The sequence below is a fragment of the Equus przewalskii genome, chromosome 7, assembly GCF_037783145.1.
Source record: "Equus przewalskii isolate Varuska chromosome 7, EquPr2, whole genome shotgun sequence".
Classification (NCBI taxonomy): Eukaryota; Metazoa; Chordata; class Mammalia; order Perissodactyla; family Equidae; genus Equus; species Equus przewalskii.
In genome coordinates, this window is record NC_091837.1 from 44,775,268 (window position 1) to 44,788,242 (window position 12,975).

General features: G+C 33.6%; 1 protein-coding gene across 1 annotated transcript in view; it reads left to right on the plus strand.

The window, feature by feature from the left end:
- Positions 1-12,975, plus strand: part of SMCHD1 (structural maintenance of chromosomes flexible hinge domain containing 1) — a 137,307-nt gene that overhangs the window by 87,141 nt on the left and 37,191 nt on the right. The window contains exons 34-37 of the mRNA XM_008537392.2: positions 700-764; positions 9,953-10,040; positions 10,662-10,793; positions 11,659-11,811. Of these exons, the coding sequence (XP_008535614.2) occupies positions 700-764; positions 9,953-10,040; positions 10,662-10,793; positions 11,659-11,811 (438 nt within the window). The remainder of the gene's footprint in view (positions 1-699; positions 765-9,952; positions 10,041-10,661; positions 10,794-11,658; positions 11,812-12,975) is intronic.

Below are 12,975 nucleotides of genomic sequence, written 5' to 3' on the forward strand. Positions count from 1 at the left end.
CAATAGAAATATAATTCCAGTCACACATGATACTTAAATTTTTCTAGTAGCCACATTAAAAATATAAAAAATAAGTAAAATTAATTTTAAGGTATTTTTAACCTACTGTTTCAAAAATTACCATTTCCACATGTATTCAGTATTTTAAAATTTATTAATGAGATTTTACATTCTTTTATCTTCCCAAGTCTTTGAAATTTGGTATGTATTTTATGCTTACACCACATCTCAATTTGGACCAGCCACATTTCAAGTGCTCAGTAGCCACTTGTAACTATTGGCTATCATACCAGACCGTGCAAGTCGAAAATAAATCTCAGTTTGGAAACTAAACCTGAAACTATATCAGAGAATCCCAATTTAAGAATGCTTTTCAGGATTTATGGTTCATTTTAATCATCTCTTTAGGAAACTAGCTTCCATTAATTTATCACACTGCTGTTACCTTAAAATTATATCACCACCATAGAGATCTGTTGTTTGCTTATAATGGTAAGTCTTTCCACCATGGCTAATCTCAGTATTGTGTCTTACATACATTGTAAAGATATATACCTATAGGTGTGTGTATTTATAAATCTAGATGTGATCTGGATTCACATTCAGTGAATGTAATATAAATTTTCATCCTAAATATACTGTGTTAAATGTTTGTGGATTCTCTCCCCCTGTCCCCCATTCTCCTACTTCCCTTTCTAGGCAGAAACATTCAGTTGTAATAAAATAAAAGATAATGACAAGGAAGATGGCTGCTTCTACTTCAGGTATTTCTCAAATCATTTTGTATTTTTATGCATATTCAACCTTGGTGATATTTACCTGCTCAACTAGGGAAAAATAATTTATGATTGAATAGAATGTGTTAGTATCTCAAAATTTTTGTCAGGAAGTTTTTTGAGAAATGTGTGTCTTGTTTGTAAACGTTGTAAAGTGGTATGGGGGAAGATTGTTGTGATGTGATACCTTTCTTTCAAAACTATTAAAGCCGTCAGAAAAAGAATTACATTGTGTTGTTAGACCACTTTATATTTTATTATATAAGAAATTTCTATAATTCTAAACTTCAGATCTTACAAAGTAAAAAAGACTGAACTAACTTTTTGCTGTTTAACTATGTGACTTTGAGATATTGCGTCTTCATTCTGAACCACTACTTTGAAATCTGAAAAATGGCTTTGAATAGATTATGTCTGTTTCTGTATTTTTTATGAGAAATGTCCTTTTCACTTTTAGACTAATACTGGTTTTGTTTCTCTAAATCTATTAGTCTCTTAAATCATGTAAAATACAAAAGGTTCAGTTACAGGTTGTTATCAGAATAATACTAGCATTTATGATTGCTTGTGTATTTACCTTTATTGAGATCTTATTTCTCCATATGGCTTCAAGATACTGTCTACTGTTCTTTCATTTTACCTTGCAGGACTCCCTTGAGCATTTCTTCCAGGCCGGGGACAGCAGTAATGAACTCCCTTAGCTTTTGTTTATCTGAGAATGTCTGAACTTCTGCCTCACTTTTGGAGGACAGTTTTGCTGGATATTGGATTCTTGGTTGACAGGGTTTTTTTATTTTAGCACTTTGAATAAATTGGCCCATTGCCTTCTGTCTTCCAAACTTTTTGATGAGAAATCGGATCGTCTTGTTGAGGATCCCTTGTATATAATGATTTACTTCTCTCTGTTTCAGAGTCTAACTCAAAGTCTTCTTGAGTCTTCTCTCGTTGCTCTCAATATTCTCTGTCTTGGTCTTTTGCAAGTTTGATAATAATGTGACTTGCTATGGGTCTCTTTGAGTTCATCTTACTTAGAATTCTTTGAGCATCTTGGATATTTATATTCATGTCTTTCATCAAACTTGGGAACTTTTCAGCCAGCCATTCTTCAAATAATTCTCTATCCCTTTCTCTCTTCTCCTGGAATTCTCACATGCTCATGTTGGTTCACTTAGTGGTGTCCCAAAGGTCCCTTAGGCTCTGATCAGTTTTCTTCAGTCTTTTTTCTTTCTGTTCCTTAGACTCTGTAATTTCCATTGTCTTAATCAAGTTCTGTAATTCTTCTGCCTGCTCAAATCTGAATAGCTGCAGTGAAATTTTCACTTCATTCATACATTTCAGCTCCAGAATTTGTTTTTGGTTTCTTTTTAAAAAGGTTTTCTATCTCTTTATTGATATTTCCATTCTTTTCCTATATAATTTTCTTGACTTTCTCCACATCTTCCTTTGGTTCTTTGAGCATCTCTTAAGATACTTATTTTGAAGTCCTTGTCTAGTCTGTCTGCCATCTAGTGTTTTTCAGTAACAGTTTTGGTCAATTTGGTTTTTTCCTTTGGCCCATAGTTTTCTGTTTCTTTGTTTGCCTTGTGATTTTGTTGTTGTTGTTGAAAACTAGACATGTGAATCTAATGTGGTAACTCCAGAATTCAGATTCTTTGCCTTCCTCAGGGTTTGCTGGGTTTTGTTACTGTTTTTGTTCATTGTTTTTGTGTTCTTGATTATCATAGGTTCTTTCTCTACCAAGGATCAGCCTTAGCTGTAAACTTAAGGTCTTTTCTGAGCCTTTCCCTGGGCATGTGTAATCACTTTCTAATTTCCTCAGTATATGCAGTTGTTTTTTAATGTCTGGCTCTTAAAGAGAAGAAGAGAAAATTAAAGAGAGGAAGGAAAGGGTTCTGGCTCTTTAAATCCCACTGGAAGTCACTTAGCTGGTGGGTGAGGAGGACCCTGCAATAGTGGGTTGGTGCAACAACAGTGGCTGCCTGCTTTTTGTCTGCCCCTCTGTAATCAGAAGCAACAGTCGGCAATCAGTGCACCAATCCCCAATATTTGGAGGATGGGGCCTTTTTGCCCACCCTGGCTCCTGTAGCGATGCACAGGCTGCCCAGGAACATGTGCACAGCTGCCTGCCATGGGGCTGGGAGGTGGGGAATGAGTAGCTTCTACTGTGCTAAGAGCTGAAATTAACCACAATTTACTATGCAAGTCTTCCAGCTTGCTGAAAGTTGTAATCCTTCAGTTGCTTCCAGAGTTCCAAAATAGTTACATCAGACAGATTCTGCAGTACAATTGTTGTCTAGGTGGGGAGACAGATTCTTGTGCTTCCTACTCCCACCGTCTTCCCAGAATCCTAAGGTTTCTTTTATTTTAAAAATTCTTTAAATCATCATCAATAGGGTCAAAATGCTTACTATATTAATCCACTGCTTTTTCAGACTAACTGTACAAAAAGACTAGTTTCTATTTTCTTAAAAATTTCCAGTCTATTCTACACTGATGCTTTTTATTTTATTTTGTTTTAAAAAAGGTTCTCTGAGTGTGCACTTGTTGTCAAGGCAATGTTAGATTGCTATATATATTTCTGAATAATCTGAGTTTTCTTATTATCTTGTGGCAGACCAGTAACAAAATGTTTATACCAGCAACTGTCCTTGCTCTGCACTTTGAATAACATTGCCATAGGTCTTTTTGCCATAGATCTTTAAGGTATGCCCACGTTATTGCATGGGACTGATTGAGGCAGCCTACAAAGGACAGTGCTGCCTTCTTTTGTCTATCATATTATCTTTTATTATATGAATCTATTAAAATGTGTAGTAATTGGGCTATTTCATTGTACTCCACAATATTTACGTAATTTGTTTTAAAGATTTTATTTTTCCTTTTTCTCCCCAAAGCCCTCCGGTACATAGTTGTATATTTTTAGTTGTGAGTCCTTTTAGTTGTGGCATATGGGATGCCGTCTCAGCATGGCCTGATGAGCAGTGCCATGTCTGCACCCAGGATCCGAACCAGCGAAACCCTGGGCCACCAAAGCCGAGTGCGCAAACTTAATCACTCGGCCACAGGGCTGGCCCTGGATATAAGTCTTTATTGTTAGATATCTTTGCCCAGTCCCATGGCTTGCTTTGGCACTCCCTTTATGATATCTTGAACAGAAGTTTTTAATTTTTATATAATCAGATTTGTTAATCTACTCCTTTGTAGGTAGCCCTCTTTGTGTCTTTAAGTCTTTTTATTATATTTAGGTCATGAAGATATTGTACCACATTATTGTGTTAGGGGTTTCCAAGACCGCCCCCAAGTTTGATGATTCATTAGGAAGATTCACAGAAAGGTTACAAAGCAAAATCAAAAAAGAGAAAGGGTGCATGGAGCAATGACCAAGAGAAAACGTATGTAAGTTTCCAAGGGTTCTTTCCACGTGGAATCACACAGGATGTGCTTAATGCCCCAGTAAGTTATGCTAATACATACGAAATCTTGTCAACCTGGCAATCTCATTACAGACTTAGTGCCCAGGATTTTTACTGGGGCCTGGTCACATAGGCAGCCTCTGCCTAGCACATACCAAAATTCCAGATTCCCAGAAGGAAAGCAAGTGTTTCTCATAAACCATGTTCTTTGTAGGTATTGTGAGCCACTCGTACCAGATAGTGGTAGGAACCTTCCTGAAATCTAGGTTCACAAATTCCAGCCAAGGGCCAACCTTGTAAGCAGGGCTTTAGATCTGCTATGTTTACTCTTTTTGGTTAACATACCTGGAATTAATATTTCTAATCTATGGTGTGAGGTAGTGGGTCATGTTTATGTTGTTCCTGCATTATTGAAAAGATCGTTTTTCTGCAATGCCATCTTTATTATAAGTTATGTATCCATATATATGTGGGTCTATTTCTCGACTCCCTATTTTGATTTCTTGATCTATTTCTCTGTATTTTCCCATACCCTACCTTCTTGATTAGTCTGATATATCCTGTAGAATGAATCTTCTAACCTTGTTGTTCATATGTATCTTGGCCCTTTATTTTTCCATTTAAATTTTAGAATCAGTTTATCAAGTTCAAATAAAAAAACAATTTCGATAACAAAACGTCTTGGGATTTGGTTTGGGTAGAAATTTAGGAACATCTTGCAATCTACAAATATGGGATATCCCTCTATTTTCTCATATAGCATTTCATAATTTTTTGAATTGAGATGTCATACATCTCTCCTTAGATTGATTTCCTAGGTAGTTGATATTTTTCCCAGTTTTATTGATATATAACTGACGTATAGCATTGTATTAGTTTAAGATGTGCAACATGATGATGTATGTATTTTTGCAAAATGATTAGCACAGTAAGTATAGTTAACATCCTTCACCTCACATAGCTATAAATTTTTTTGTCTTGAGGTGAAAACTTGAAAGATTTACTCTCTTAGCAACTTTCAAATATACAGTATAGTATTGTTAACTATAGTCACCATGCTGTACAATACATCCCTAGGACTTATTTGTCTTCTAACTGGAACTTTGTACCTTTTGACCACCCTTGCTCATTTCGCCCACCCCCTGCCTCTTGGAGCCACCAGTCTGTTCTCTGTGCAGTTCTGATTTTTTAGATTCCACATATAAATGAGATCATACAGTATTTGTCTTTCCTTGTCTGTCTGACTTATTTCACTTTGCATGATGCCTGGATAGTTGATATTTTTGATGCTAATTGTAAATGATATCCTTTAAAAATTTTTTTCTGTTTGTTGTGATTATAGAAATCTAGTTGATTTGTATGTTTTGACCTTGTAGCCAGCATCTTTGTTAACCCTTTTTATTTCCAATTTTATTTGTAGATTCTTTGGGATTTTAAAATATTTGCACACTCATGTCTGTGAATAATGACAGTTTTATTGCTTTCCAGTCCTTATGCATTGTTTTCTTTTTCTTGCCATACTGCACTGGCTTGGACTTACAGTAGAATGTGAAGTGGCTGTAATGAGAGTGATCATTCTGATCTCATTCCCAATCCAAAGGGAACACTTCAGCATTTCACCCATTGGTATAATCTTTGCTTTAGGTTTTTTCTTTTGGTGGGTATTTATTAGACTGTTCATTTCTAATCATTACTAAGAGAATTTCTATTTATTATGAATTGACATTGGATTTTATCATCTGTTAACATAATATATGATATTTTTCTTTAATGTGGTGAATTACAGTACATTTTTCTTCTGAATGTTTCTTCAGCCAATCTTGCATTACTGGAATAAACCCAATTTTATCATCATATATTACCTCTTTTATATATCAGTGGGTTTGTTTTGCTAATTTTTAGTGTGGGATTTTTACATCTATATTAATGAGTCAAGGTTGCCTGCATTTTCTTTCGTATATCTTTTTTTCAGGTTTGATATCTAAGTCACGTATGCCTCACAAAAGTAACTGGAAGAAGTGGTCCCTAAGTCTTGGTTTAATAGTTAGAAGATCTTGTGCAAGATAAGAGTGTCGTTATTTCTTCCTTTAAATGTTTGTAGATTTTATCAGTGAAGTCATCTGAGCCTAGAGTTTTTGAGGGGAAAGGTTATAGTTATACTTTCAGTTTCTTCAAATTCAGCCGTTACAGGACTATTTGTATTTCCTATGTCTTCTTTGGTCAGTTTTAGTAACTAGTAACTTTCTAAGAATTTGTCAGTTTTATTTAAATTTTCAAATTTGTTGTTCATTATATCTCCTTTTTACTGTCTTTAGGATCTGTAGTGATCTCTCTTTCTTGACATTAGTTATTTGTACTTTTTTTTGCTTGATTAATCTTACCAGGTTATTTCAATTTCATAAGTCTTTTCACAGAACCAACTTCTAGGTTTTTTAAAGGTTTTGAGGTAGTTGCATAGCTCACTTATTTTTGTGTGTATATATATGCATGTATACACAATATACATTACTATATGTACATATATATTATATATATAATATATATATTAGAGCTATAGCTTGCCCTCTAAGCACAGCTTTAGGAACACTCACAAGTTTTTTACATTGTATTTTCATTGTTATTTGCATCAAGATATTTTCTAATTTCCATTGTGGTTTCATCTTATACCCATGTTTTATTTAGAAATATATTGTTTAATTTTGAAATTGTGGGACTTTCTTATCTCTTTTCGTTACTGATTTCTAGTTTAATTCCACTGTGGTCAGAAAGCTTACTCTGTATAACTTCAGTCCTTTGAAATTATTTGACACTTGTTTTTGTAGTATATGTGTATGGTCTATTTTTGTAAATGTTCTATGTGTACTAGAAAATAATGTATACTGCACTTGAAGTACAGTGTTATTTATGTTCATTAGGTCAAAATTTGTGAATCATTTTGTTTAATTTTTCTGTCTTTTTTTTTTGTCTACTTTGTGCTAAATCTCCCAGTGTGAGTGTGGATCTGTCAGTTAAGAGGTTTGTCTCTCAGTTCTGTCAGTGGTTACTTTATATATTTTGAGGCTATGTTGTTATTTATATTCAGACTTAGAATATTATATTTTCCTGGCAGATTGAATCAGCTGTTATTATGAAGTATTCATATTCTTCTCTAATAATACTTTTTGCCTTGAACTCTACTTTGATAACAGGATCCAGATGAATGATGGAACAAAAGCCACCAGGAGTTAGTGTTTGCATGAAATGCCTTTTTTCATTATTTCTCATATTTTAAGTGATGTTTTATAAATGGTATTATAGTTTTTTAAAAATGTTTTTTAATTAAAAAGTTTAGATCTTACATATAATTACCAAATCGCTTGCTTTTGAATCTAATATGTGACTGTTTTTTATTGGATACAAATGTTCTTTGTTCCTGGTTTTTTAAAATTTATTAAGTGTTTTAATTGTCTTTTTCACTCCTTATTAACTTGGTAGTTATACAATCATTTTCTATTCTCTAAGTGACTTTTTTTAAGAGATTACAACATGCATAGTTGTGTCCATGTCTAATGACAATGTACATTGTTTTACCCTCTTGGACAGAGCAGGTATCTTAGAACACTTAAATTCCATTTTTCCTCTCCCAACTTACATACCTTTGTTGTTGTGTATGTGAAACCTATCAAGGCGTTATTATTTTATATAGTCAGTGTTCATTTAGATTTACTAAGTTCTTTTCTGTTAATCTTCAACTCAGCTCAGGGCTTCCACCTAGGATCATTTTCCATCTGAGTAAGTTCCTTTAGTATTTCCTCTACTGCACATGTACCAGTGACACATTATCTCTTTTTACCTGAAAATATATGCATTCGACCTTTACACTTATTTTTCCTGGATATGATATTCTAGGTTGGCTGTTTCTTTCTTGCAGTACTTTGAAGCCATCCTTCACTATCCTATCGTTTCTCTTGAGAAGTTAACTGTCAGTCTTGTTGTTATCTTGAAAAGTAATCATTTGCCCGCATCTTTGGTTGCTTTGAGTTTTATTTTCAGCAGCTTTACTGTGACATGCCTGCATGTGAACTTCTTTTTGTTTGTCCTTGGTTTTCATAGGCTTTGGTTTTGTGGTCTTTGTTCAGTTTTGAAAAATTGTCAGCCGTTATTTCATCAAATATTGCTTCTGCCTCATTCTTTCCCTCTTCTTCTAGCACTGTTAATTAGATGAACATTAGTCCTTCTCACAGTATTCTCTGTCTCTTACCATCTTTTCTCTATTTGCTCTTCTGTTGTCTCTCTTTTTCTAGATGTTTTTTTCTGAACTCCGTTCAGTTGACTAATCTCTAATTAGTGGTATCTGTTTTGCTAGTAAATCCATCTTTGAATTATCAATTTGTTTGGTATGTTTAGTTCTTTTTTTTTTTTTAAGGTCCAGTTCTCTGTTGGAATTCTCAGTCTTGTCTTTTATTACCCTGAGCAGTAATCAGAGTTTATTAAAATCTATCTTGAGTTCCTTTCCGTCTGTTTTGATTGTCCCTTGTTTCTTTTGCTTTTAATTCTAGTTCTTGTGCTACTTTATATACTTGGGTTTAACCATAGATTTTATTTACGAATATTTATAGAAATAATTTGAAGTCTAAGAAATTATCTTTCTCCAGATAGGGTTTACATTTGCTTCTGTCTGTTGTCTGGGCCTCTGGCAGTCTGTTATCATTTCAGTCCAGTTTCAGAGACTGAGATGATTCAAAGCTAAGTTGCTTTTCTGTTTGGAGCCTTTCTGCTTTAGGTCCACTTTTACTCTTAGGATATGCTCCCAGGAGTAAAGCAGCCTTAAGTGTGAAACTCACCTCCCAGAGTCTCCATGCTATTTTAGATCCTGCTGAATTATTTTTCACTTTTGCTTATTATCTCTGAAATATCTTCAAGTACATATCTTTTTTAATGGTTGTCTTTATCAGGAATGGTTGGTCTGTCATTTGGAAGCAGGAGTCTTGTTTCATTCTTATTGTAACTGTGTTAGGAATTATCCTCTTGAAGAAAACATGGCCTAGGAAAAGTTTTAATATTTTTCTCCAAGGTTACGTATGTGTTACAGTGCTGGAATTTCAATTCAGATATGTATTCAAAGCCTTTGTTTACTGCGTTAAGCCAATATTTTGACAACATGAATGACATGTAAAAGCCACTTTAGAGATCATGAACCACATTGCACATCTCAGGCAAGGTATACTATAGAATGTCATTCATATTTTTGTTGTGTTTAAGTGTGACCAAAACAGGCTAGTAACCTTACATCTTATTAGGTACTGAACTCTTTATTGATAATGCAATCACAGTAAATGCCTTGTAGATATAAAGTTACATATTTAGAATAGTACTTGAAAGGAAAACAAAGCAACATAAAAAGGTCAAGCAAGATATCCTATAATTTTGAAATATAAAACTGTACATTGGAAATTTGTAATGTAGAAATGAAGCAAAATTTACTTGACATACAATTCAGCATTTTTTATATTTACTACTCTGTCAACTGTATATTCCAATTCTTTCAACTTTTGCCGTATCCAGAGCCTGTGTTCCAAATGTTTTGTGAAAGAATGTCCAGGTAAGAGGGACCTGAGATTAATCCTAATGTTGCAGGAAATACATGTTGAATGAAGGTGAATGTTGTAATAGTAATGCTCTTCTTACTCATTAGCTTTTTGTGGAAGGAACAGAAATGTTGATGCTTTGAATTCCTTCCCCCTTTATTTAAAATTGTCAAGGATCTTCTCTCTTTTTCTTCAGGGATAAAGCAATTCCTAACAAAGTGGGGACATATTGTATCCAGTTTGGTTTTATGATGGATAAAGCAAATATTCTTAACAGTGAACAGGTTTGCTTACTCTCTCTCTGTACCACAGTTAGCTTTACATTTTCTCATTTAGTTGAGGAATGAAATGTTTTATTTAAAAGGAATTAATTGTTGGATGCAAAGCATAAATATTAATTTCAGGAATATTTAGAATAGAATATATTTAAATTATGTTGATTAATTTGACGTGATACAGAAGTTATTTTTCCATCTTTCTTTATATTGAAGACTCACTTAATAAGCATTTTAACCTGTGTCATAGTAAGTTGCTCCTATCAACCATACATGAAAAATTTTCAATTAATGACGTTTCAGGTGCTAGAATTCTGGATAATGAAGTTTAAGATAGTTTTAACATATGTCATTTCCGTTCAATATTGCTATGTAGTAAATTTTAAAAAATTACCTGTATTTTTAAATGCCTCTGAATTTGTTGTTAGATGGTTAACATTCAAACATTAATCTGAAATGCCTTTTATCCTGAATTTTTAAAAGTAAGTTGATTAGTTTTAAGAGATTAGTGGAAATAGATTTTATAAGGTAACGTTTCATTTAGTATATATTATCATTATTTCTTCTCTTTCTCTTAAATACTAAATCTTTAATATATTGTTACTCACAATGCTTCTTTTGTTTTCTAAGGTTATAGTTGATGTTCTGCCTAATCAACCTGTGAAGTTAGTTCCGGAAATTCAGCCAGCTACACCAGCTGTTTCAAATGTTCGCTCAGTTGCCAGTAGGACCTTAGTCAAAGATTTACATCTTAATATCACGGTAATGTTTATTTACTTCCAAATTACGAAGAATAACAAGAAAAATTATCTCCAGTTTTAGAGTGTAAGATAGTCATAGAACCATATCTTGATTATTCAGTTTAAAGTTATAGGGAAAATTTGTGCAGATGAATGAAATATTTATAAATATCTTTGTACTTGAGTACACAGAGAGAGTGCATAACATTATACATAAAATAAATCTAGAGATAAACTAAGTAGAACTGATTAAAAAATGCAGAAATCTGACTACCTTTGTTAATATATACCTTTTAATCCCCTATTTCATGCATGTCTTATGAATATATGTGAAGTAAATTGATTCCTCAATGTCCATTTCCCTGTGGGGACAGGAGATAAGTATTTATTTTGGAGATCTGCTCTGATGACTGATCATAGTGAGCTCCTCAAAGCTTCTGATTACCCAGAGAGTAAGCAGCAATAGGGCTGCCGAGAATATTAATGAAAACATATAAAACACAGTAGCTGGGGAGTACTTAACACCTTCAGTTTATTTTCCTGTTTTAGATAAGTGAGTCATTCTTAACTTCTCTTTGCCAGCTCAATAGATGCTGAAAGTACATTTAACAAGGTGAAATTTTAAAATGGGAGTCCTTTATATAAGTTAAGAGCCATTGCATTAGATGGAAGCCTCTAGTTCTTTTATGGTTTCTGGAATTATTTCCTGCCTTTGGAGCACCTACTCTGAGAACTGAATTCTGTGCTTGGAGTAAGAAGAAGGTGTATAATTTAACATTTGGGGCTTTATAAATACATGTCATATTTCTGATGTATACATGTCCTTCTCTGGATTTAATTTTCTTAGGAACTCTTCTGATTAGTTACTTTTTATTTTTTACTTTAAGGATGACTACAACAATTATACCGGAATTGATTTGGTTGGCACTGTAATAGCTACCATCAAAGGTTCTAATGAGGAAGATAATGATACACCTCTCTTTATTGGAAAAGTTAGAACACTTGAATTTCCCTTTGTGAAAGGTTCAGCTGAAATCACGGTAATTTTTTATGTCTTTTGTTAGATAGGATTTCTGTATTTAATAGTTTAAACTACAATATTGTAATATCTCTTCTTTTGTACCTGTATCTATGAAGAATAGTTTAAACTACAATATTGCATTATCTGTTCTTTTGTATGTGTATCTAGGAAGATGCTCCAATTATAGCGTTAAATTGGAAAGTTAGCTGAAATATTTTATGATTTTGCTCTAAGCTATTACAGATTGAACCCAGGATCATTATTACTATTAGCAAGATCCGTGTTTCCCTATGGATGACTGTATTCTCTGATTGTAGTGGTTTTTACCTTTAGCGATAATATGATATTCATGTTTCATTGAAAAGCTACCATTCCGTGGATAGAAACAGAATAAAACATAGCCCTGGTAAAACGTACATATAACTAGAAAAATTTAATACAACAGCTTATCTTTGTTACTCGTTTTTTTCCAAAATAGAAATAGCTTTACTTATATAAGAAATATACAGTGCAAGAACTTCAGAAATAATCACTATATCATCACCCTTCAGAGATATCAATGATTAGCAATTTAATGTATAGCCTTCTAGATTTTTCTGTGCATACACTAACACTGCATGGATACTCTGTGTGTATATGATTTATATACATAGAGGGTGTAAAATTTCATTAATATAATAGAACTCTGCTTTTATAAAAATCTTCATCTTTAACACCTTTGATATATTTCTTCATCAGTAAGTATAATCGTACATCATTGTATTGATAATTGTAATTTATTTGATCACCCCTAAGTGAAAACTTAGTTTCTTTCCAAAGCTTGTTTTTATCAAAGCAGTACTTTCATCAGCTTTCTTCTGTGTATATCCTTTTGCATATATCTGATTAGTTCCTTAAGAAATTGCTATAGGGGCCAGCCTCATGGCCGAGTGCTTAAGTTCAGGTGCTCTGCTTCGGTGGCCCAGGGTTTCTCCAGTTCGGATCCTGGGCGCAGACATGACATCTCTTGTCAAGCCACGCTGAGGCGGTTTCCCACATGGCACAACCAGAAGGACCTACAACTAGAATGTACAACTATGTACTGGGGGGCTTTGGGGAGAAGAAAAAGAAGATTAACAACAGATGTTAGCTCAGGTGCCAATCTTTAAAGAAAAAAAAAAGAAATTGCTAGAAGTAGGATTAG